The sequence below is a fragment of the Lissotriton vulgaris genome, chromosome 8, assembly GCF_964263255.1.
Source record: "Lissotriton vulgaris chromosome 8, aLisVul1.2, whole genome shotgun sequence".
NCBI lineage: Eukaryota > Metazoa > Chordata > Amphibia > Caudata > Salamandridae > Lissotriton > Lissotriton vulgaris.
This window is the reverse complement of record NC_141696.1, coordinates 706,429,405-706,456,568: the sequence shown is the minus strand read 5'-3', so window position 1 is coordinate 706,456,568 and position 27,164 is coordinate 706,429,405. Positions and strand designations below refer to the sequence as shown.

Genomic DNA, 27,164 nt, shown 5'->3' with positions numbered 1-27,164 from the left:
ATCAATCACACTTCCATTTACTGACCTATACAGTTATACACACACCACATCACTTATTCAAACAGAAACAAATGCATACTTACTCTCTTATACAATCACTGATACAAGTACATACTCATCCATACATCCACTCTCACAATAACTGACTCTCAAGTAGAGTTATTTATATACTACAACTCTCACATACACTGCATTTTACATATGTAGTTACTTGGACATGTATCACTGAGACATCCATTCACTCACCAACACACTCATACACACACTCACCCACCCATACAGCTGTTACTACATACACTCTAGAACCCTTACACCCAGTAAATAAACCACTCAAATATTTATGCACAGAGTCACACACCTCTCACCCACCCACACACACAATCAGGCACCCATACAAATACTAAGACAAACAATCGATAACCCATATAGACACTCATGTAGCTTATACAACAACAGACAAACTGATACATACATTCAAAATGTTTAGTGACTAACCCATGCATTCAGTAAGACACATGTAATCACTCGCTTAAACACTCAGTCATGCACCTACTAAATCATCCATCCAGACACTTATACACCCACTCATTCTTCAATACACCTTGGCATATGTATAATACATATTTAAACTTTAAAGAAACACACAGTCACTGGATGATGTCATCAGTGATGTCATTTGAGATGTCATCAGTGATGTCACTGACCATCTCATGAATGAATCAATCAATCAATCAAAGTACTTGTAAAGCGCGCTACTTACCCGTGAGGGTCTCAAGGCGCTGTGGGGAGGGGGTGCTGCTACTGTTCGAAGAGACAGGTCTTGAGGAGTCTTCTGAAGGTGAGTAGGTCTTGGGTCTGTTTGTAGGGAGGGTGTTCCAGGTCCTGACGGCGAGGTAGGGGAAGGATCTGTCGCCGGAGGTCGTACGTTGGATGCGGGGGACAGCAGCGAGGGCGAGGCTGGCGGAGCAGAGCTGGCGGGTGGGGTTGTGGAAGTTGAGTCTGCTGTTCAGGTAGGCTGGTCCGGCGTTGTGGAGTGCTTTGTGTGCATGGGTGAGGAGCTTGAAAGGGATCCTCTTGTGGACGGGGAGCCAGTGTAGGCTTCTCAGGTGGGGGGTGATGTGGTTGTGGCAGGGGACGTTGACGATCAGTCTGGCGGAGGCGTTTTGGATGCTTTGTAGTCGTCGTAGGTGTTTGGCTGGGATTCCTGCGTAGAGTGCATTGCCGCAGTCCAGTCTGCTGCTGACGAGGGCATGTGTCACCGTTCTTCTTGTTTCGGTTGGGATCCACTTGTAGATCCTGCGGAGCATGCGGAGGGTGTTGTAGCAGGAGGAGGAGACGGTGTTGACCCGTTTGGACATGGAGAGGGAGGAGTCGAGGATGAATCCTAGACTGCGTGCATGGTCACTGGGTGTTGGCGCTGTTCCCATTGTGGTCGGCCACCAGGAGTCGTCCCAGGCTGAGGGGGTGGGTCCGAGGGTGAGAACCTCCGTCTTGTCCGAGTTCAGCTTTAGACGGCTGCTCCTCATCCAGTCGGCGACAGCCTTCATTCCCTTGTGGAGGTTGGTTTTGGCAGTGTGTGGGTCCTTGGTGAGAGAGAGGATGAGCTGGGTATCGTCGGCGTAGGAGATGATGTTGAAGTCGTGATAGCTGGCCACTTGTGAAAGGGGGGCAATGTAGACATTGAACAGCGTCTGCCTGAGGGATGAACCCTGGGGGACGCGGCAGATGATGTCGGTGGCTTCAGATAGGAAGGGTGGGAGGCAGACTCTCTGGGATCTGCCTGAGAGGAAGGAGGTGGTCCAGTCAAGGGCATTCTCTTGGATTCCGGTGTCTAAGAGGCGTGTCTTTAGGGTGCAATGGCATACCGTGTCGAAGGCGGCTGACAGGTCTAGGAGGATGAGGGCTGATGTTTCGCCGTTGCCCAGTTGGCGCCTGATGTCGTCTCGGGCGGCGATGAGGGCTGCCTCGGTGTTGTGGTTGCTTCTGAATCCATACTGGGACGGGTCCAAGATGTTCTTGTCTTCCAGGTGGTGGGCCAATTGCATGTTGACGATTTTCTCGATTACTTTTGCTGGGAGCGGGAGCAGGCAGATGGGCCCGAAGTTCTTGAGGTCCTTGGGGTCCGTTTTGGGCTTCTTGATGACGGTGTTGATTTCGGCGTGCTTTCAGCTTTCCGGGAATGTCGCTGTTTCGATGGAGATGTTGATGACCTTCCGCAGTTGGGGTGGGATGGCTGCGTCTGCTTTGTTGAATATGTGGTGTGGGCACGGGTCTGATGGAGATCCTGAGTGGATAGAGTTCATGACCTTGCCTGTCTCGTCGTTGTTGACGTTGGACCAGTAGGTCAGGCGGTTGGCGCTGTTCACAGGGGAGGCGGCGTCTGGCGTAGTCGGGCAGTCGTGGTGTTGAAGCAGTTGTGGATGTTAGCGATCTTGCGGTGGAAGAAGATGGCTATTGAGTCGCACAGTTCTTGTGAGGGCAGGATATCGTTGGTGTTGGCGCTGGGGTTGGAGAGTTCCTTTACAATGCTGAAGAGCTCTTTGATGTTGTGTGCTTTGTTGTCCAGGCGGTTTTTGAAGGAGGATCTCTTGGCTAGTCTGATGAGGTGGTGATGTCTGCGTGTGGCGTCCTTGTGGGCTGCGAGGTTGTCCGGTGTGTGTTCTTGGAGCCTTGTTTTCTCTAGTTTCCGGCATGCACGCTTGGAGGTCTGGAGCTCGTCGGTGAACAAGGTGGCTCTCTTGCTGGTGTGGTTGTTGGAGGGTTTTTTGATTGGGGAGAGGGTGTTGGCGCAATCCTCGATCCACTGTCTGAGGTTGCGGGCTGCGGCGTTTGGGTTGGTGGTGTCGGTTGGTGGGTTCTGGGCGAGGGTGGTGATCAGCTGGTCGTCTGTGACTTTGCTCCAGCAGCGGCGAGGTAGCTGTTGGGTGCAGTGGCGTGTGGTTGGTTTCTTGAAGGTGAAATGGATGCAGCGGTGGTCGGTTTAGTGGAGTTAGGTGGTGTGGTTGAAGGTGGCGTGGGAGCTTGTGGAGGTTGGTAAGGTTGTCGATCAGGGTGGTGGAGTTGGCCTTGTTGTTGTTCTCGAGGTGGAAGTTCAGGTCCCCAAGGAGGATGTAGTCCGTGGAGGCGAGTGCATGGGTGCTGGCGAGGTCGGCGATGGAGTCGCTGAACTGAGCCCGGGGTCCGGGGGGCCTGTAGATGAGTGTTCCTCTGAGGGTGGTGTTGGGGTTGGTGTGGATCCGGAAGTGCAGGTGTTCGGCAGTGTTGAGGCTGTCGTCTGCGTGGGTGGCGACCTTGAGGGTGGACTTGTAGATGATGGCTATTCCTCCTCCGACTCCGTTGGCGTGATCCCTGCAGGTGATCTTGTAACCATCCGGGATGGCTATGGCTATGTCGGGTGCCGAGGAGTCGTTCCACCAGGTCTCGGTCAGGAAGGCCACGTCTGGGGGAGAGGTTGAGCAGTTCCCAGAGCTCGACGGCGTGTTTGCGTGTGGAGCGGGTGTTGAGGAGTATGCAGCTGAGGTGGTTGAGTTTGGTACTTGGAGGTTTGGTGGTTCTGTCGCAGGTGAAGCTGCAGGTGCCGCAGGAGAATGGTCTGTGGGTCTGTTTTGGGGCGGCCTGGAAGCAGGTGTGGTTTCGGCCAGCCATTGAGTGTGTGGAGGGTGCTGGTGTCATAGTGGAGTCTGGTGGTGTGGCGGTTGCCGGGTCCAGGGGTTCTGGCGCTGGGTGCGGTCCAAGCGCAGACAGGCACAGTCGGGCGCAGTCGGGCTTGCCTTTGGTGCGCCTTTGGTGCACCAGCGGCACGTCCGCTGCGCGCATCCGCCATTTAAGGCGGGGAGGGAGGAGCAGCTGGAGGGCAGGAGCCAGGCGGCAAGGAGCGGGCCGCAGGGGGAGCGTCGGGAAAAGGGTGCAGGAGCAAGAAGGGGGGGTGGAAGGGGTGTACAAGAGGGCTGGAACTAAGCAAAACGGTACAAGGCAACAAACAGGTGGAAGACACAAAAAATACGAGACTGTCCCAAATGGCACAGCGGCGAACAGAGGCAATCAGGGCACAGAAGGCTCAAACTCGCGCTCAGAGCAGCGGCGGGCTGACGAGCAGGTGGATCTGTTCGGCAGTAGGGGGGTGACCTGGCCTGCAAGCAGGGTCAGGGGTCACGAATGATGTAATATGTGACATAATCAGCAGTGCATTGCAGGGAAGCGAGTTATGGTTAGCTGAACTAACTAAAACGGGGGAATTTCAAACATTTTCAATTCAACTGTCATCGTGGGGTTCCCAAAAAGTTGGTCCACTTCAACCATCATCCCTATATTTAAGAAGGGCTCCAGATCGGACCCAGCATGTTACAGGCCGATCTCGTTAATCGACTCTGCCGTAAAGATTCTTGGCAGAGTCATTCTACACAGATTAGACGACATCATTAAGGAGAAGGGGGTGCTCTCTGACCTGCAATATGGTTTCAGGGAGAAAAGAGGTACAATAGAGCAGTGCTTGAACCTCCACATGCTGATTAGTAAATACACCATGGCCAAGGAGGGTCACCTATATCTGGCCTTCATGGACCTTTCTTCGGCCTTTGACTTGGTCAATAGGGCCAAGCTATGGACCATATTGGCTGGTATTGGGATTGACCCCCCTCTAGTAGACTTCCTGGCCGCACTCCATGCAGATCTTTCAGCTAACATCAGAACTACCCGTGATGGTAAAACCACCAGACCATTCAGTTCCAGACGGGGTGTTAGGCAGGGCTGTATCCTAGCCCCACTCCTGTTTACCATCTATATCAATTCCCTTGATAAAGCCCTGGAGGGGACTACACCCGATATTCCTTATGTGGGGGGGTCTGCAGTTCCCGTACTCCTCTATGCGGACGATGCGGTGCTTCTAGCCCGCACAGGGGTGGGGTTACAGAGGCTCCTCAATGCATTTGGTCACTTTATGTCCTCGCTAGACCTGCTGGTCAATAACAAAAAATCTCACATTATGCTGGTAGGGAAGCGCCCAAGGCCAAAAAAGTTGAAATCTTTCAGTTGTTGTGGAGAGGGGATCTCGAGAGTACAAGTGTTCACTTACCTGGGAGTGATATTTGAAGAGAAGGGTTCATGGTCCCCACAGGTGGATGCGAAATCCCTAGCTGTTACCAGATCCACCTCTGCACTTTTGAGTTTTGCCAAGCGTCTTGGGTCTCGACCGATGGAGGCATTATTGAAGGTCTACAAAACCAAATGCCTATCTATAGCCTCCTACGGAGCCCCATTGTGGGGCCACGCAAACTGTGGCAAACTACAAACAGCAGAAAATCATTTCCTCAGGTCCTTGTTGGGTGTTCCACAATCCACACCTGTCCTTTCAATACATACCGAACTAGGGCTGGGTTATCTTACTGACTCGCTCAAACTAGCGCCCCTCATGTGTTGGACCAAAACTTGGCTGAACAAGGACATTGCTCTGAATCACAAAATCCTCAGGGATTGCATGACCTTGGACAACGCCTCAAAAATCCCATGGCTCGAATACATAAAGGGGGAGATGGGCAGACTCGGCAGACCAAACCTATATAGCCACCCAAATACTATACTCAAGGGAGATCTGAAATGGATCAAAGAAAACTTCATGAGAAGGGCAGTTCAAACACGGGAGGAGAAAGAATTAACAAAACCAAGAGTCAGAGCTAACTTCCTACTCCTGACTTCGCCCCAAATTGAACCCTATTTAAAAATCGTGAGCAGACCTTACCATCGTCACCTGCTTATCAGATTTAGGTTCAATTTAATTCAATATTCCCTGGGCGATCTTCCCGTGTGGGGTGTACCTGATGAATCTACCCCGTGTAGCTGTGATAATTTCTCCGACCAAACCCTCATGCATTTCATCATGTTTTGTAGTCACTACAAAGCGAGTAGGTTGAGGTTCTTGGCACCCATTTTAAGAGATGCAGGTTTTGTCCAGGTACGGCCTGCTCTACTTTACCTTCAGTTATTAGGCAGCACCAGGACAATTCTCGGGGTTGCTAGCTTCCTGGTCGCCGCTATGCGTACTAGGTCCAGGATGCTATCCCCGAGACAACTGGAAGGGTGATTTTATCATTATAATTCCCGGCTTGCTTTTTAACCTTCATGAATTTTACTGAATTGTTATGTTTTTTAACCCACATGACTTTATCAAATTGTAATGAATTTTATCAAATTGTAATCAATTTTTTAAATATATGTTGTTTGTTGCTTTTATGATTTTAAATGTAATCGAATAAAGCTTGTTTTGACTTGACTTGACTTGTATGAGAGAAATGGCCAACTAACTATAACATCCCTGAAACCTATGTTTTTTTCAGTGAATATGTATATATATAGAAACAAGGTCCTGCAATGTGACTCCTCACACATCCATCAGGTACAGATCTCCATAACACCAAGAAGTTGAATCAAAAGTGGCTTTATTTTTCCCTCGCCATCGGCATGACGCGTTTCGGCCGTCAAAAAACGGCCTTGATCACATGGCTTCAAATGACCAATGGGGGTGTTTATATACTGTGCTCAAATAAAGAAGATAATAACATCGGGTCACATGGGTGAGGGACATAGAAAAAATACTAATCTACACATGTGCACTAAGTACAAACTCAATAAAACAAATTAATTATATGCATACATGAGCTCATTCTAAACAATGTATAAACATATTATTAAAAAATTTAATCTTTGATAAACATTGTTAATCTGATCGAATTTGCATATCGGAAAAAATAAAGTGCAAGTGCATAATTGAGCTCAATGTTGAACTATGAAATGGTGTAGGAGTATGTACAAAGGGGTGCAAAAATAGGCTCATTCTTTATACCTCATAGGATTTATACTAATCATGACGTATGTGTGAATTACTGATATCATGTCCCTGAGTGATAAAACAAACCCATAGGATGTTATTAAAAAAAACAGTGCTCAAGTGCTCTAAAGTGCATGAAATACTCGCAGTGTGTACACATATGTAATGATTTCGTCCAAATCACAACAATAGATGTCATGTTCCATAATGTACCTGCGCTAGTGCTATCAACCAAACACAGTTAAAAACATTTATAAGGCATTGCCGCTGATGCTGTGAGTTCACTATAGCCATAGTGACTAAGTAACAACAATTAATATTTCAATAGAGAAAAATATTTCATCAACAAGACTCAGACAGAAAATATATATAAAATGAACTGAAACTTAATATGCGTTATATTTAGAAAAGGGAGAAACACTCCAAAAGAAAGAGTTACACAGGTCAGGGGAAGGGGAGGCATTAAACAAGGTCCTACTCAGATAACTACATGACAGGGTGATAGAATCAAGTTTACAAGAAAACTTGTAAATCTTCCCCCCTATTGAGCCCATTAGGTATTCTGGTGTTTAAGAGTACAATGTATTTGCTCTCAAGTTGTCTCAATGTTTTCTCATGATCCCCACCCCGGATATTCTTGGGGACGGAGTCAATGACAAAGTAGGTGAGGTGATTCAAGTTCTTTATGTACAAGTTCAAAATGATATATATATACACATATATGAAAGCTCCAAAGTTTGACCAGCTGGCAGGGACGCACTCCAGAACTTGTAATGCCATAAAGACTTCGCAGCTCATGAATTGCAGACTGACGCGTTTCAAACAATCTTCCTCAGAGGCCGTTCTCATGTGTTCATTGGCTCAGGCGCCACACTTTTATTTCAAATTTGCTGCCTTCCGATAGGCTCCCGCTCCAATGAGCAATTCAGCAGTTTCCCACAGATTTGTGGTACTTGTAGTGTGGCCCAGAGGAGCAGTGTCTCTCTTCGGGGCGTGCGCATAGCGCACTGAGGCTTCGAGCGGAAACAGAGGCGCTGTTTAGTTGTAACGAACTCTCGGCTCCTCTGCCCATTCCACAGCATCGGCCTTTTAATCATTATCATCAGAATCCTACCGAGATCTCCTGTCAGAAGACACTTGAGCAACCCCAGAGAGGCCTGTCGTCCAGTGGGGGTGCTGAGGAGGTTAGGGGGTCGTTTGCTGTGTGTGTTCCTGCTGCCGTTGGGAGACCAACTTCACAACTTCACTACTTGCGGAACCCGCTTCGCGGGTCCCGCTGCGCTGCTGCCGCCACCGGAGCCCAGGAGTCACAGGAGCCAGCTGGGTGAGAGTGCGTGCGACAGGGCTGCGAGCGAAGGAACCGGGACTCGCTTTCCCAGGAGTCCCGGCAATCCTCCGGCCTATCATCTGGCCCGCTCTCCCTGACCGCCCCGCCCAGCTCACCGTTAAAAATCCCCGCCTCCTACTGACATTGGGGTCGTTTGCTGTGTGTGTTCCTGCTGCCGTTGGGAGACCAACTTCACAACTTCACTACTTGCGGAACCCGCTTCGCGGGTCCCGCTGCGCTGCTGCCGCCACCGGAGCCCAGGAGTCACAGGAGCCAGCTGGGTGAGAGTGCGTGCGACAGGGCTGCGAGCGAAGGAACCGGGACTCGCTTTCCCAGGAGTCCCGGCAATCCTCCGGCCTATCATCTGGCCCGCTCTCCCTGACCGCCCCGCCCAGCTTATTCCAGCCTTAGGCCCATATAAACCTTTGTAACTCGCTGCGCGGGAGCGCGCGGGAGCGCGCGGGAGCGCCCGGGGCGAAGCCCTCGTAGGCCAGAGCAGGCCGGGCTGGGCCCACTCTCTAAAACCCACTCCGTAGGCTTGTGTTACAGGTTAGTTAATGGCTACCCTACCTGATGGGGGGTCACCTGGGAAGAAGGGCAAACTTCGCAATGGGTCACTAGACAATTACTTTCCCAAGGTACTGTCCGAGGGGGAGAAGGAATTGATCATGGCTGAACGCAGGGCTGAGCGGAGGCGTTCAATCGAAAGCTTGAAAAACAGATCCTTTATTGACTCTGCGTCTGTATCCTTGTTCACCGAGGGGGACTTAATTGACCTTGGGAGGGAAACCGTTAGTCAAGAAGGCTTCCCACTTTTACTGCGTGACTGCACATCTTCGCCTGGTATGTCCCTTGATCCTATTGTGATTGACCCCCCTACCCAGATTCCATGCCACCCTGCTGCTCCCCTGAAGCTTAAACCATTGAAATCTAAGCAACTAGTGGTTGCACAGATACACGGTCCACCACCCAAAAAAAAAAGGAGGAAATTAAGGGCGGGTCAAGGCAAAGTTAAAATTTCCCATTTAGACTTTGGCAAAGGCCCTAAATTATCTTCACCGCATGTAAGGGCTACCATGGAAGTTGCAACTACTGTAATACCCGAGGCACCACCAATGGTGGCTACCCCGCTTGTTGAGGTCCCCAATATAGCAGTTTTAGTTAACAGTCAGGGGCCCTTACTTACAAACTCATCGACTCCTCCTCCACCTGTAGGGGATTTCGAACTTTTACTGAGGTCTCTGTTGCTACCCGTGATTGAGAGCCTTAGGAAAGTCGAAAATAGATTGACCTTAGTAGAGGCTGCCTTAAATAGTATGGCCACGGTGACTAGGGCTCAGGGGAGTGGGGGAACACAACCAACACCTTGTACTGGGGTCTCGTCTAGCGAGACTGTAAAACCCCCAGTAGCTACCCCCTCTGCTCCACTCCAGCCGTCTAAACAGTCGTCTCAGCATCAGGGTAAGACGGCGCCTGCTATACATAAAGAAAATCCTACAACGAACCCGATCATTTCTGTAGCTGGGGCAGAAGGTGGCGCCAAAAGGCCAATGTCCAAGGCTCCCCCAGTAAACACTAGCGAGAGACAGGGGGAAGGGGGACGCACCAGAGGTCCTTTCACTAGGGTACCTCAAGTGGAAATCCCACCCCAGGCGGTGCCCTATGTAGTAGTCATGACCGGGGTTCCCCCATTAGCAGACAATAAGAAGGAAGGTTATGGCCAATTGAAAAATAAAATAATTCACTGGTTGAGGACATTCAGGCCTATAGCCCCAAATGTGGATGGAGATATTGTACATGTTAGAAGGATCCCGTGGTTGGGTAACACTAGGAAAGATATTGACGGGGATCTAGTGGTGGTCAATTTTAGAGACCCCCGTGCAGTAGACTACATCTTAAACTGGCCATATGCAGGAGGAGGAAACTCTGTTACACCTAGGCCCTTAACCTACTTTTACCCGAGACCGGTTCCTTACCCCCCCAAACATAGGGAAGAGTCTTATGCCCTATGGCCCAAGCAGTTTGGTTACAATAGTACTCATCAGGTATTTGGCCAGCATCAGCTTTACCCTAATGGTCAGTCTGGTTGGTTTACGGTTCCTCAGAGTCATCACCCAAGCCACAATGGTGCAATGGAGCATCTTAGACCCTTCACCCCCTTAGATACTTTCAACAGGTTTTCGCAGCTCAGTGGCATGGAGGACTGCGATTGATGCTTACAGCCTATGGAGGAGGGAGGCGGTAGACATGGAGTGGATCCCCAGCAAGGAGGAACTATTTGTGACAATTCCCAGGAGGTAACTATAGAAGACTCTAATGTCATCCACTCGAATATGCCTCATCTTGACGCCCCGGATATGTCTATTGTTGTTGATTGTTCTGAACCCGACAGGCAATTTTGTTGTGTGAGTAACAGCCACCAATTTAGAGGTGTGGGAATGGAGCCGGGAGTGGCGATCACGGAAGGGTACTCTCTAGTGCACAAGGGTTCTAGGGTAATAAACCTGATTTCCTGGAACGTAGCCGGGCTAAAAAGGAAGCTAGACATTCCTGAATGGCATGAACTCATCGAGAAGTTCGATGTCTGCCTGTTTCAAGAAACTTGGTGCTTGATACCAATTGATAAATCTGGCTACACCACCTTCTTTTCCCCAGCGATAAGTAGAGGGAAAGGTAGACCAGCAGGAGGTCTTTTAGTCTGGATAAGAACAGACCTAGATTGGGACATGGCCTCTAATGACACCCAGTGTAATGATTTAATGCACCTTTCTTCCAGGGGTCATATCGAGGGGATTAGGCTTGAACTTTTTAATGTATACGCTAGAGGGGCTGCGGGGGGATAATACTTCGGCAACCATATTGAGCCTTGATTCTGCTCTAGCTAATTGCCCTCCCTCAGCCAGAATTATGGTGGGTGGCGATTTTAATTGCACGTTCGAACCTCTTCTTGGTGATGATCCACTAGGTACTGAGGAGGACGACTCCAGGTGGTCTATCCCCCCCTTGACGCTACCCCCCATCCGGAAATGGTCTGCTAGGGCAATCCAACTGAACGCCCTCACTAGGGAGCACAAATTAAGAGCCCTTAATGGCAGGACCCGGTCTGATACATTAGGTGCAATGACTTTTAACAGGGTATCGGCCCCGTCCAGAATTGATTATATTTTAATGAGTGTTAGTATGTGGATGGACCTTATTGATATGGAGGTGGTACCCACCCAGGATAGCGACCATAATCCGCTTTGCTGCAAGTTTAAATGGGGCAAAATTAAAGAGAAAGGGATGAGTGCACCGTTGAAATTAACCAAAGAGATCATCCCCTACGAAAACAATCGTAGATTGAAGTGGGACAAGGCTCAGTTAAACGCAGACCAACTAGAGTCCATTAAATTTACCATCGAAGCCCTGTACAGGGACTTGGAAGTAATGGATCGGGTGGTTGCTAGCCCTCCGTGCCTTTCTTTACAATTAGATTCTGCATATAAAGGCACGATAGATCAAGTGAGTCTTTATTTCACCTCTAAAGGGAAATCCCCCAGATCAAATAGGACTCCCCCCATATCCAGCAATCCATGGTATTCAACGGACTGCAGGGGGAAGAGGAAAAGTCTGTCAGTTGCCTTGCTCTCAAGGAATCCTACTCTGGTTAGAGCGGCCAGAAGGGAGTACTTGAGAGCAATTGCTCTGGCAAAACGCGAGTGGGAGGAGGAGCACTGGAGGGAAATAACAGACGCCGTCAGTAGGAGGGATTCGACGTTATTTTGGGATTTAATTAATAGAGCTAGACAGGGTAAATCCCAGCCTTTAGCAACCCATATAACCAGCCTGCAATGGTTCAATCACTTTTCATCTCTGTATGGCGGCAGTGAAGATACATCTGGCCCTTTGGTTACTTGTGGGGAGGGAAGGGTTTCTGACGGGGAGCCGGAGTGCTTATTTATGGCCTCCGAAGTAGTGGCAGCAATTAAACATTTGACGCCCAAAAAGGCAGCTGGGCCGGATGGGATCCCTGGGGACCCCTTGATTGCTGAACCCCTAGCCTGGGCAAATTTAATAGCCACCATAATGAATTTGTTAGTAAAGGGACACCCCGTCCCAGATTCATGGAAGGGTGCCGAGGTGGTCACAGTGTACAAGAAGGGGGCAAGAGATGACCCTGCCAACTACAGACCGATCAGTCTGATAGACATAATCCAGAAAGTGGTTGGCAGGGTCATTATCGCCAGGGTGGGCGACTGGATGGAGGAGGAAGGCATTCTCTCTCATCTGCAGGCCGGATTTCGCCAAAAGGTGGGCACGATGGACCAGGTCTTTCGGCTGTTTGGGATCTATTGGAAGGCAGTTACCATCAAGAAGGGGAGCCTATATATGGCCTTCATAGATCTCAAGACGGCCTTCGACCTGGTCCCCCGTGCTAAACTGTGGGAGATTCTGGAAAGTTTGGGCTTTCCTGGCTCACTCTTAAGATTAATTGTAAGACTACACGAGGGGACATACGCTAGGATCAGATGGGGTACACAGGGCCAACTGACAGATAGGGTACCTGTGAGGAGTGGAGTCCGCCAAGGGTGTGTCATGGCTCCGACTCTCTTCTCCTTGTTTGTGAATGGAGTGGTGGACCATCTGAGAGGAGAAGAGACGGATGCCCCAACCCTGGCGGGGGAAAAGATTCAGACCCTGCTCTTTGCTGATGACACCTTGCTGATAGCTAAATCCCCGATAGGCCTGCACAAACTCCTGCAGCGTTTCTCCTCCTTTTGTACAGAGAGAGGCCTAACTATCAACACCACTAAAACCAAATTGATGGCCTTTTCACCCACCAAAAATTTTAAAAACAATTTTCTGCTTAATGGGACTCCCTTGGAGTTGGTCGAGGCATTCGACTATTTAGGGGTCCGGCTAAATAGCCGAATGACCTGGAAGGATCACTTAGCGAAAATGCTATTGGGCCACAAAAGAGTGTCGGGGGTGATCTTACGAGAGTACCGGGCATCAATTAGCAAACCAGTGTCCCCGATAATGGCCATCTACGATGGCCAGATACTCCCGGCTGCACTGTACGGCTCCGAATTATGGGGGTTCGACAATGCAAATGAGCTAACCTTAGCAGAAAATAAGTTTTTGAGAGATGTGGTGGCACTCCCTGTTTCCACCCCGCTTATCCCCTTGCGGTTAGACCTTGGTAGACGTGCCCTAAAGGATATAGTGAGGCTGCGACCATTGCTTTTTTGGGTCCGCCTGAGACGGACTAAGGAGTTGGCTAAATATGCTGAAGTACTGGACGAGCTAATTCTACTCGACTCTGGGTGTAAAATTGGCTGGTTGAAAAATTTGAGGCTATTGGTCTGCCAATTGGGTTTGAGAGATATTTGGGAGTCTCAAGTGCCCCCGCCCAAAATGGTGATCAAGAAATTATATTGGGATTGGGTTCAGGCTGAAGCATCACGTGGTATAACAGGGGGCTCACTTACAGAGTCTTTTCTGGAGTGTAAGAGTGTAAGGAAACTTGAACCCTTCCTTGATTTGATAACTAAGCCTCTTGACAGGGCCCTCTTTTTAAAATTAAGGTACGGTACCCTCCCGGTACGCGAATTTACTTCAAAATGGTCCAACCAGGGCGGCCCCTTGCGATCTTGCCCTGGCTGTGCGGCCCCTAAAGAGTCCGTGGCCCATCTTCTTTTTGCCTGCCCCGCGTATAAAGTGGCGCGGAAAAACTGGTTGAAACCAGTATGTAAAGGTTTGGGGATGAGGTGCCATCGCTCGGCCTTACGAGTGATTACATCGGATCTATCATCTACCCCATTGATATGCGGGGTGGCAAAGTTTTTAGGCAGTGCCTGGATCATTAGATCAAGATCTCTGGGAATGATTGCAAGGCCTCTACCTACCTAGAGTGGAGTTGTTTGAAGCTGCTAATTCTGAGTGCCTGGAGTATTTTTTTGTCTGTGGTTTTATTAATTATGTCAGTGCTCAGTCGTATTTTAAGTATGGTCAACCCTTGTTGTTGCTAGTATAATTAGATTTTATGAAATGTATTTTAAAATTGTATATTGTTGTTTTTTATGGTGATCAATTTACCGAATAAAGATTTATACGTGTGGCGCTAATATTCCCCAGATGGGTGCCAAGTTCACAAGATCACTGATTCACACCTTGTACAGGTCACATGCGCTTTGAAGTTGTGATCGTGTGAACTTGGCACTCATCTAATATTAGCGGCACAGTGATGTCATCAGTGATGTCACTGACCATGTCATGAATGATGTAATATCAGCAGTGACGTCATCAGCAGTGCATTGCAGGGGCACGAGTTATAGTTAGCTGAACTCATTATAACGGACATATTTCTCTGGTTTTGTATGAGTGAAATGTCCAACTAACTATAACGTCCCTGTAACCTGTTTTTTTCAATGAATTTCTAAGGTTTTTTAAATGCTAATTTCTAACTATAATGTCCCTGAAACCTATGGTTTTTCAGTGAATTTCAAAGGATATTTGAATGCTAATTTATGACTATAATGTCCCTGAAACCTGTGTTTTTTTCAGTGAATTTTAAAGGTTTTTTAAATGCAAATTTCTGACTATGTCTACAAAGCTAGGACATGTGCAGAAACAGAAAGAAAGGTGCAGAAAGAAGCAAGTAAAATGCAGAAAGAGACAATAGAAGTCCAGAAAGTCGAAGAAAGGTGCAGAAAGAAGCAAGAGATGTACACAAAGAACCAACAGAGGAGCAGAAAGAGGCCTTGTTGCAAAGTCATCCTGTGCCCCCAAATTTTGCTGACGGGTACTGGTGGTAACTGACTCTGACTAACCAGGCCCGGACCCAGTGCTATGCTGAAAGAGACTTATACAGTGAAAACACCTTCATACACTAGGGTACACTATGAGTTGGTGTACCCCTGTAATTGGCATTACCTTCCCTGTATGGCCCCAGTACATAATAGGGCAGGGGGATTAAACTTACCTTTGACTAAGAGGTGCAGAAGGAGGCATGAGGAGTACAGAAAGAAGGAACAGAGGTGCCAAAAGAGGCAAGAGGCAAGAGAGGTGCAGAAAAAACAAGTGAAGTGCAGAAAGAGGCAAGTGAGGTACAGAAAGAAGCAAGAGCATTGCAGATAGAACCAACAGAGGTGTAAAAAGAGGTAAAAGGGGTGCATAAAGGGATATGAGAGGTGCAGAAAGAAGCACGAGATGTACAGAAAGAGGCAGGAGGGATACAGAAAGGAGGAGGAGAAATGCAGAAAGAGGCATGAGAATTGCTGAAAGAAGCAACAGAGGTGAAGGTAGAAGCAAGAGAAGTACAGAAAGAGGCAAGTAAGGTGCAGATAGAAGCAAGAGCAGTGCAGAAAGAACCAACAGAGGTGCAGAAAGAGGGGAGAGGGGTGGAGGCAAGTGGGGTGCATAAAAAGGTAGGATGGGTGCACAAAGAGGCAAGAGTGGTACAGAAAAAGGCAGGGGGGTGCAATAAGAAGGAAGAGAAGTGCAGAAAAAGCTAAGAAAAGTGCAGAAAGAGGCAAAAGAGGTACATAAAGAGACAACAGGGATGCAGAAAGAAGCAAGACAGGTGCAGAAACAGGCAAGAGAAGTGCACAAAGAGGCAAGAGAATTACTGAAAGAAGCAACAGAGAGGAGGATAGAAGCTAGAAAAGTACAGAAAGAGGAAAATGAGATGCAAAAACAGGCAGGAAAAGTACAAGCAAATGAGGTGCAGAAAGAGGGAAGAGAAGTGCCGAAAAAGCCAAGAAAAGTTCAGAAAGAGGCAAAAGAGGTAGATAAAGAGACAACAGGGGTGAAGAAAGAAGCCAGAAAGATGCAGAAAGAAGCATGGAAAGTGCAGAATGAAGAAACAGGGGTGGAGAAAGAGGCAAAAGAAGTGTAGAAAAGAGCAAGTGAGGTGCAGAAACAGCCGGCAGAAGTGCAAAGAAGGGGCAAGAGAGGTGCAGGAACAGGCAAGAGAAGTGCACAAAGAGACATAAGAATTGCTGAAAGAAGCAACAGAGGTGTAGAGAGAAGCTATAAAAGTGCAAAAAGAGGCAAGTGGGATACAAAAACAGGCAGGAAAGGAACAGAAGGAGGGAAGGCAAGTGCAGAAAGAGACAACAGGGGTGCAGAAAGAAGTAAATGAGGTGCAGAAAGAGGCAACAGATATGCGGAAAGAGGGAAGAGAGGTGCAGAAAAAGCCAAGAAAAGTGCAGAAAGAGGCAACAGAGGTACATAAAGAGACAACAGGGGTGCAGAAAGAAGCAAGACAGGTGCAAAAAGAAGCATGGAAAGTGCAGAATGAAGCAACAGGGTTGCAGAAAGAGGCAAGACAAGTGCACAAAGAGGCAAGAGAATTGCTTAAAGAAGCAACAAGGGTGTAGAAAGAAGCAACAAAAGTGCAGAAAGAGGCAAGTGAGATCCAAAAACAGGCAGGAAAGGTACAGAAAGAAGGAAGACAAGTGCAGAAAGAAACAACATGGGTGCAGAAAGAAGCAAATGAGGTGCAGAAAGAGGCAACAGACGTTCAGAAAGAGGGAAGAGGGGTGCAGAAAAACACAAAACAAGTGCAGATAGAGGCAAAAGACGTACATAAGAGACAACAGGGGTGCAGAAAGAAGCAAGACAGGTGCAGAAAGAAGCATGGAAAGTGCAGAATGAAACAACAGGGGTGCAGAAAGAGGCAAGAGAAGGGTAGAAAGGAGCAAGTGAGGTGCAGAAAGAGCCAACAGAGGTGCAAAAAGAGGCAAGAGGGGTGCAGAAAGAGGCAAGAGAAGTTCACAAAGAGGCAAAAGAAGTGCACAAAGAGTCAAGAGAATTGTTAAAAGAAGCAACAGAGGTATAGCAATAAGCAAGAGAAGTGCAGAAAGAAGCAAGTGAGATACAAAAAGACAGGAAATGTACAAAAAGAGGGAAGAAAAGTGCAGAAAGAGGCAAAAGAGGTACATAAAGAGACAACAGGGATACAGAAAGAAGCAAGACAGGTGCAGAAACAGGCAAGAGAAGTGCACAAAGAGGCAAGAGAATTACTGAAAGAAGCAACAGAGAGGAGGATAGAAGCTAGAAAAGTACAGAAAGAGGAAAATGAGATGCAAAAACAGTCAGGAAAAGTACAAGCAAATGAGGTGCAGAAAGAGGGAAGAGAAGTGCCGAAAAAGCCAAGAAAAGTTCAGAAAGAGGCAAAAGAGGTACATAAAGAGACAACAGGGGTGAAGAAAGAAGCCAGACAGATGCAGAAAGAAGCATGGAAAGTGCAGAATGAAGAAACAGGGGTGGAGAAAGAGGCAAAAGAAGTGTAGAAAAGAGCAAGTGAGGTGCAGAAACAGCCGGCAGAGGTGCAAAGAAGGGGCAAGAGAGGTGCAGGAACAGGCAAGAGAAGTGCACAAAGAGACATAAGAATTGCTGAAAGAAGCAACAGAGGTGTAGAGAGAAGCTATAAAAGTGCAAAAAGAGGCAAGTGGGATACAAAAACAGGCAGGAAAGGAACAGAAGGAGGGAAGACAAGTGCAGAAAGAGACAACAGGGGTGCAGAAAGAAGTAAATGAGGTGCAGAAAGAGGCAACAGATATGCGGAAAGAGGGAAGAGAGGTGCAGAAAAAGCCAAGAAAAGTGAAGAAAGAGGCAACAGAGGTACGTAAAGAAACAACAGGGGTGCAGAAAGAAGCAAGACAGGTGCAAAAAGAAGCATGGAAAGTGCAGAATGAAGCAACAGGGTTGCAGAAAGAGGCAAGACAAGTGCACAAAGTGTCAAGAGAATTGCTAAAAGAAGCAACAAGGGTGTAGAAAGAAGCAACAAAAGTGCAGAAAGAGGCAAGTGAGATGCAAAAACAGGCAGGAAAGGTACAGAAAGAAGGAAGACAAGTGCAGAAAGAAACAACATGGGTGCAGAAAGAAGCAAATGAGGTGCAGAAAGAGGCAACAGACGTTCAGAAAGAGGGAAGAGGGGTGCAGAAAAACACAAAACAAGTGCAGATAGAGGCAAAAGACGTACATAAGAGACAACAGGGGTGCAGAAAGAAGCAAGACAGGTGCAGAAAGAAGCATGGAAAGTGCAGAATGAAACAACAGGGGTGCAGAAAGAGGCAAGAGAAGGGTAGAAAGGAGCAAGTGAGGTGCAGAAAGAGCCAACAGAGGGGCAAAAAGAGGCAAGAGAGGTGCAGAAAGAGGCAAGAGAAGTTCACAAAGAGGCAAAAGAAGTGCACAAAGAGTCAAGAGAATTGTTAAAAGAAGCAACAGAGGTATAGAAATAAGCAAGAGAAGTGCAGAAAGAAGCAAGTGAGATACAAAAAGACAGGAAATGTACAAAAAGAGGGAAGACAAGTGCAGAAAGAGACAACAGGAGTGCAGAAAGAAGCAAATGAGGTGCAGAAAGAGGCAACAGACGTGCAGAAAGAAGGAAGAGAGGTTCAGAAAATGGCAAGAAAAGTGTAGAAAGAGGCAAAAGAGTACATAAAGAAACAACAGGGGTTCAGAAAGAAGCATGACTGGTGCAGAAAGAAGCATGGAAAGTGCAGAATGAAACATCAGAGGTGCAGAAAGAGGCAAGAGAAGTGCAGAAACAGGCAAGGGAAGTGAACAAAGAGACAAGACACCGTGGATATTAAACACCCAGTTTATTGTCCCAATCGACGTTGAAGCATTTCGCCGGTCATGCCGCCTTGTTCACATAATGGGCCCCAATGTCTCAGGTCTACATATGCATTCCCACCTAGAGCGATTGTCATGGCAACACAGTAAACACATAGACATAGAAAAATCTGGTTATTCGTGATGGACATAAAAAATGTGAAAGTGCCTCATAATAATAGTGAAATAAAATAGAGTCTTAACAAAAACACAAATTGGTGAAAAATGATATCTGCTGCTGGGGACTTTCCATAGTGGTACTGGGCAAGTTTAAACACAAGAATATAGGCAATATCTCACTAGCTGTCAGGACAAATTCACAGAGTACCCAAAATCCTGGTACCCAATATTAAGTGCACATGGGATGAAAATAATAATAGAAATAACCATCATGTGAGATCTGAAAAGGCAATTGCCTACGTCCCAACTTATGTGACCTACTTTAGAGGGATTGGGCCCCAGTAGGCTTAGCATCCTTTCAAACTAGATATTTGCATCAACCCTCACCACAGAGGAATGTGAAAGGCATTAGTATGCAGTCTCAATCCTGGTTGCCACATTGCAGAAAAAGCAAACACCATATAAATCAATACATATGTAAAACTGTGTACTGTAATGTATAAAATACATAGTACAAGAAAAGAAAGAGTGGGAAACAATACAAATTAATTATAAACAACTTTGTACCTAGCACCCTGTCTATGGGAGAGTGAAAAAACAGCTACAGATGTACTATTAACTCCTCGTCTGAGTTCAGTCCATGAGGTATTTTGGTGTCAGTATGTATCTTGATTCCGGTCACCTTAATTGGAGGTGACTATTACCCCCTCTGGGACTCTTTGGGACAGAATTAATGACAAAATATACAAAATCCCTGGCATTGCCTTGGTGACATTGATTAATATGTCTGGCCACAGGGTAGCTCTGATCATCATTCGTGATTGCACTGAGGTGCTGCAGAATCCTAACATGTACTTTGTGTATTGTGCTGCCTACGTATCTTTTCTGGCAAGTACACTCTAAAATGTATACTATAAAATCACTTTTGCAGTTATACTTGCCCCTGTTTTCTATGGGTGTAGTTCTTAGAGGTGACTAATGGCGGTCGTGTTCCGGCCATGCCTACACGCTTTGCACTTTGCACATTTAAAGAATCCTTTTTTTGCTGTTAGCCAATCTGAGCTACTCCTCATGTGTGGCATATTCTGCACCAGCTCTCTCCTTATGGATTTGGCCTTCCTGAAGGATATCAAGGGGGCAGGATGTATGTCTGATCCTATCACTGTGTCACCCTTCAAAATTATTCAATTTCTGTGTAGAATATTGCGTACTCTTGCCTGATACGCTGAGTATCCTGTGATTAGGCTAACTGGGCCTCCCGTGCCTGGGGTTCTTTTTCTTCACCTCACTTTTGCTGTCCCCAAATAGCATTGCCTCACAACTCTTGTGACCTGCTTTAGCCTCTGCTAACTCCAAAACATCCTAGCTGAAGCCCCTAACTTTCATTCTGTCAAATAGGTCTTTCTGAGCTTCTCCCAAAACTGCCTCATTGCTGCAGTTACGCTGGTCGTCCCTTGTGTCTGTTTGTAGGTTTGTTATACATAAAGAGGTTGTTATCCAAACACCATTCAGCCATGTCAAGGAGCATGAGTGTATTTGCTGGTGAAGATGGATTGGTCTCTTTCCCAGGAATTGTTTCATGCTCTGATCCAATCTACATGCAGGATGCTGGTGTAGAGAGCAGAAACATCTATGTTCATAAGGAGAAACTGCTCATCCCAGGTCACGTTTTATATCTTACGCAGGAAGTCTCCTGTGTCCTTATATATACGAGGGTAGTGTGACTACAAACTCTTGGAGAAAATGGTCTATAAAACTTGAAGTACTCTCAAACAGCCCCCTAATCACTGAGATTATAGAGCAACCTGTGGGGTTGCTAGCATTTTTGTGTATTTTCGGAATTAAGTACAGAATTGGAGTGACCGGGCAGTGATCTTCAAAAAATCAAACTCGCTTTTGGAAGTTAAGCCCCGGCCCCTCCATTTGTACAGTTCACTGTGGAATTTTTCTTTAACTCTCTGGAGGCTCATCTGGCCTACTCTACAGTAGCATGTTCTGTCCTGCAGTTGCCTGTGCACTTCAGCAGTATACATATGGAGAGGCCAGAGTACCACATAGCCTTCCTAGTCCGACCACCTCACCACTATATCCTGTCTATTTTTCGTGATCAATTGTGTATACTGTGCTCTCAAATTGTGGTCAGAATGTAAGAATTTCTTGCTTGACTCAATAGTGAGTTGTTTCAATTTGCATACAACATTATCTGCAAATATGTCAAGAGAATCACAAGGCAATATTGGCAAAAAATGGATTTGGTCTGAAGGGTGAATGGTACCATATATGTCCTGTTAGACCTGACGTCTTTGGCGTGGTTTCCCCTTTCTTTTTGCCTCTACCTCCTGTATTTTTTACGCTGTGCTGGATTTTGTTTTTGCTGGTTTAGACGCTATATGCTTCGTAAAATTGCCTTCGACACTGGATTTAACCTTCTCCAATATGGATATTTCTTCATGTTCAGTTTTTTCTTTTCCGTGATCACAGTAGAACAGGAGCTTACAAGGGGAGTCCTGACACCTGAAGCGAGCTGGCCTTCTGTTAAAGTGTCCCAGGAACAAAATGACTTCAGCCCCAGCTTCCCCCTGAACTCTGCTGAGAGAGTTCTGCCCTTCCTGGAGTGCTGAGTCCGACTGAGGGCCTCTGGAAGTTGTGCCTGCTGTTTGGAAAGCTGGACAAGGAGAAACTAAGACAATCTGCAAAATTTCACGCATCGCTTGCTTGCGGAGCCCAACCCCGACAGTGCGAGGAAATTCCTGCCGCCGCGAAGATCGAGATCGTCGTAGCGCCTGTTGCCGCTGCAAGAGCCGACGCTCCCTTCGCTTGCGGAACGCATCGGTCCGGTGCGGGAAGATTACTGTTGCTGTGAACATCGTCGCAGAGCCTGTCGTTGCTGGGTGAGATCACCGCACCGCTTGCTTGCGGACCACATCACGTCGCTGCGAACACCGTCGTAGAGCCATCGCATCGAGAGGCCGCAAGAGGAGAAGATCAACGCTGTGCCGCGCATCGCCGCCGCACCTGAGATCGTCGCCGTGCCAAAGATCGTCTAATCGTGCCTTTGCAAGACGCTTCCTACGGAACCTGTGCATCAGAATCCATACAAGGTATCGCATCCCTCCCCATACAGCTTTCACTTGGAACTTTTGTCGCATCTAAAGGTACTTTTGGCTGAATGGGACTCAACTGTGGATTATTTTTACGCAAGCCCTAGAACACTTTTAAAATCATATTCTTGAACTGTGTATGTTGGATTCTTGTCGTTTTGGTCTTGTTTAGTTTAGAGTAAATACGATTATTTTTCTAAACTGGTGTGGAGTCCATTTGTGGTGTTTTCACTGTGTTACTGTGAATGTTGGTACAAATATTTTACACATTGCCTTTGATAAGCCTGTCTGCTCGTGCCAAGCTACCAAGGGGGTGAGCAGGGGTTATCTAAAGCGTGTATCCACCTTACCCTGACTAGAAGCAAGGGTCGCTATTTGGATATTGGTACCTACCTCTGCCAACTAGAGACCCCCAGATCTAACATGTCCAATCCCATTTCTGCTGCCAATTCTTCTGCCGGCCTTGTGTGTTGGGTTCCTCCCTGTAATTCCTCCAAGTCCTGCATCAATGCTAGATCGTCCACTTGTAGAGATCCTAAAACTGGAGTATTATTATCGGTGCCTTGTATTTGACCCGGTTTGGTCTTAAAGTATTTCTGTAGTTTCCGTTTTCTGATGAATGGAAAAAATGCAATCCTGGTTTGAGCGTAATCAAAGTTGGTTGTAGAGCAGAAAGATAGTCCCAAAGCTAAAACTTTTTCTTCTTCTTTATTTCTTTATTAGTAACTGTGTCATCTACAAATTGGTCACTGATCATTTTCTCTTTGTCTGTTTTGTTATGTCTTTGTATTGCCCTCCCCAGCGTCTGCTTTTTCTACTGTTCTTCCTCTTCCTTTTCCCAGTTTGTCTTTTCGTTGTGGTCCATGTATGTGGTCCATGTCCACAAACTCCATTATAACGTCCTCCCACTGCTACAGAATAAGACGTTTATTCTCTGCCTTGGCCTCAGACATAGAATTGCCCGAAAGAAAAAAACTGTTGATGAAATGTAGTACACCTATGTAATTTGTTATGTGTGTTTTGATCATTGAATATCATAATATTAATTAAACAACACGGAAATACAAGGGTATCCTCATTCTCTTTAAAGTGCCCTATCTTTTGTGTTTTTTTGGTTCAAAAGCCATTGTAAACATGGTTCAGAAATGCAACTCTTGAGCTGAGTACAATATTAAAATATGTGTATACAAAACGTTATTTCCGTTGTACGACCATAAAAGTACGACGGACAATACAACTCATACATAAAAAATTCAAATTGAGATGAAACATGTGACCAGAAAAATGCAATGTACAATACGGCTCATTAGTAAAAGATTTAATAAGGTTAAAACTTGAGGTGTATGGGGAGAGCGTATTAGGCTAGAGCCAGTTTTGTAATTTGCATGCTAAAAACCCTCTATCTGGTACTAAAATGCATAGCGTCTGTCACAATAATAAAAATCGTTAAAACCCTTCCTATTTGTTTCTGTTTTTTTAGTTGCTGTACTCAACTATCCTGCGAGGCCACCTTCTTGTTCTTCTGTGCCTGTGCCCAAACACCGCTGCAGGTTCCTGGTTTCCCAAAAGCCTCCCTTGTGACGTGATCGAATCTTCTGATGATGTTTCCTTACTTGTGGACTGTGCTGATCGCCGCCTGACAGAAGTTCCAAGGGAAATTCCCACAAACGTCACTAATTTGACTCTCACAATTAATCATATACCACATATTTCAAAGAAGTCCTTTCTCCGTCTCCAGCAGCTGGTGGAACTTGATTTCAGATGCAACTGCGTTCCTGTGCGGTTGGGGCCAAAGAACCATGTGTGCACTGAGAGACTTTATATTGAGGACAACAGCTTCACGTCACTCATGTATTTAAAATCACTGTATTTAGATGGGAACCAGCTCTTGGAAATTCCACGCGGACTACCTTCACACTTGCAATTACTAAGTCTTGAAGCGAACAGCATTTTTTCAATAACCACGGGCAATTTAACAGACATAGTAAATCTAGAAATCCTCTACCTGGGCCAGAACTGCTATTATCGCAATCCCTGCAACGTGTCATTTTATATTGAGAATGATGCCTTTTACAGTCTCACAAATTTATCAGTTTTGTCTTTAAAATCTAATAATATAACACAGGTTCCTGGCAGGTTACCATCAACTTTGAAGGAACTCTATCTTTACAACAACGTTATTCAATCTATCAGAGAAAATGATTTTCAAAATCTTTCGCACTTGGAAATTCTTGACTTGAGTGCCAACTGTCCACGGTGTTACAATGCACCTTATCCTTGTATTCCCTGCCCAAACGATGCCGCAATTGAGATTCACATTGAAGCATTTCGCTCCTTAAAAAATCTGAAAATTTTGCGTCTTAGGAGCAATTGTTTGCGTAAAATACCAAGCGCCTGGTTTAAAAACACTAAAGAACTACAGGTATTAGATCTTTCCCAAAACTTTTTAGCACATGAAATGGAAGAGGCCAACTTTTTGAGACTTATTCCCAAACTTAAGGAGCTAGATTTTTCTTTTAATTATGATCTGCAAGTGTATCCTGTATTTATGAAATTGTCAACTACATTTTCCTCGTTGTTGTCCCTTGAACGTTTCCGTGTAAGGGGGTATGTGTTTAAAGAACTTGCCATAGAACATCTTAGACCACTGATCCCGCTCAAAAATCTAACACTACTCGATCTGGGTACAAATTTTATTAAGGTTGCAAATTTGAGCCTATTTCAGGACTTCCCTGCTCTGGAATTTGTAGACCTATCTTGGAATAAAATATCTCCATCCAGTGAATCTGATCAAGGTTTTTTTTCGAATTCCAGAAATTCTGAGAACTATTTTGGCAGTGCACGGCTTCAGGACACACATTACTTCATGTATGATGAAAATGCACGCAGATGCAAGAGCAAAGACAAGGAGAACATTCCATTTATTTCTTTTGTAAAGGAGGACTGTCGTGACTTTGGAAAAACCTTAGACCTTAGCATCAATAACCTTTTTTTCATCAACGCCAAAGATTTCCAGCATGTCTCCTCTTTCAAATGTCTCAACTTGTCAGGCAATGCTATTGGCCAGTCTTTGAATGGTAGTGAACTTCAGTACTTAAAACAGTTAAAATACCTGGATTTCTCAAACAACCGACTTGATTTTTTGTTTGCAGCTGCCTTTAAAGAACTGACAGATTTGGAGGTGCTCGACCTGAGTAATAACAACCATTATTTTCTGGCAGAAGGTATCACACATATGCTCAATTTTACCAATTATTTGCCCTCTCTGAAGAAACTGCTTTTGAACAGGAACGAAATCTCCTCCTCCACCAATAAACATATGAATAGTTCGTCTCTGGAAACATTGGAATTTAAGGGAAACCGTCTTGATATTCTATGGAGAGATGGAGATTCAAGATATCTATCCTTCTTTAAGAATCTTAAAAAGCTTAGAAAATTAGATATTTCCTATAATTCCTTGAGTTTTATTCCTCCAGGGAGTTTTGAAGGCATGCCTCCTCAACTTTCCGAGCTCTGCTTGGCCAACAATAAACTTACGTCGTTCAACTGGGGGCAACTTATCTTTCTGAAAAAGCTAGAAGTCTTGGACTTGAGCAACAATGAGCTAGTCAATGGACCACGTGAGTTGTCCAACTGCACGTCAACAGTTACTAGGCTAATTTTAAAAAGCAACAAAATAAAGAAACTAAAAGAACATTTCCTGCGTGGCGCTTTCCAATTGCGCTACCTGGACCTCAGTGATAACAGCTTAACTACAATCAATAAGTCCAGTTGTCCAATGGATGTGATCGAGAAACTTGACACATTGATCCTTCAGGGTAATCCTTTTAAGTGCAATTGTGAAGCAGTATGGTTTGTGTGGTGGTTAAACCAAACACATGTCTATGTCCCCCGCCTTGCCACAGACGTTACCTGTGCTGGCCCTGGGACACATAAAGACAAAAGCTTAATTCTTCTGGATCTTTATACCTGTGAAGAAGATCTTCCACTTGTTGTACTGCACTCTGTCTCAGCATCAATAATTATTTGCATTATGGTGATCGCTGTCTCAAACCACTTGTATTTCTGGGACATTTGGTACAGTTACCACTTCTGTGCAGCCAAATTAAAAGGCTACCGCCGTTTGCCTACCTCAGGCAAATGCTATGATGCCTTCATTGCCTATGACACACAGGATGTGCCTGCATCTGAATGGGTTTATAAAGAACTAGTTACAAACCTGGAAGATCAAGGAGGAAAACAGATTAATTTGTGCCTGGAAGAAAGAGATTGGGTTCCGGGGCAAGCAATTTTTGAGAACCTCTCTGAATGCATACGCATGAGTCGAAAAACGGTGTTTGTGCTTACAAAAAAGTATGCACAAAGTGGGCATTTCAAGACAGCCTTCTACATGGCACACCAGTGTCTAATGGATGAAAATGTGGATGTGATTATCTTCATATTTCTAGAAAAGGCCTTGCAGAATTCTAAATATCTCAGGTTAAGAAAGAGACTATGTAAAGGTTCGGTTTTGGAATGGCCTACAAACCCGCACTCTCAGTGTTACTTCTGGCACTGCCTGAGAAACGCACTACAAAGAGACAATCACATGACCTATGACAAACTTTTCAAAGAGATTGCTTAGACCAGTCAATTTCTCTTCAGAAAGATCCATGTATAACTACTTATTGCATGATATCACTAAAAGAGCGAGCGAGCTGGTATTTGACTAAAAGAAATAATGTTTGTCTGAGAATCGAACTCATTATCAATTCAAATATTCAATGCCTCTGATTAGTAACTTTCTGCAAAAAATAAAATGACTATCAAAACTGGAAATAAATTCTATTCCAGGCTTCCACAAATATCCTTTATCCGAACTCTTACTGCTGCGGGTGTTGGCAGATGACACAAAAAAGGGATGGGGAGATAAAGTGTTTTAGTCTTTACATATTATGGTCATGAGCGGAACCTTGAATGAACATTTTGTATCATGATCCCAACATTGTCAACATCTTAAAGCCTTATCACGAGTAGAGATGTGAACGGGGAGTAATCCCTGCACCTGGTAACTACTGGTACCATTGGGATTAGTAAATCATATGTGCGATATTCCCTCCTCCCTATGAGTTGGGATGGCCAGAATATGGAAGAACTGGAAATTTATGGGCTGATTACGATGGTTAGAAAACGGCTCTGACCCTTGGTCGGA

At 45.9% G+C, this 27,164-nt stretch overlaps 1 protein-coding gene across 1 annotated transcript in view; it reads left to right on the top strand.

Moving 5' to 3' along the window:
* Window positions 1-26,817, top strand: part of TLR7 (toll like receptor 7) — a 164,608-nt gene extending 137,791 nt beyond the window's left edge. Inside the window, exon 2 of the mRNA XM_086934574.1 lies at window positions 23,454-26,817. Within this exon, the coding sequence (XP_086790700.1) occupies window positions 23,454-26,597 (3,144 nt within the window). The 3' untranslated portion in view covers window positions 26,598-26,817. The remainder of the gene's footprint in view (window positions 1-23,453) is intronic.
* The last annotated feature ends 347 nt before the right edge of the window (window positions 26,818-27,164 follow it).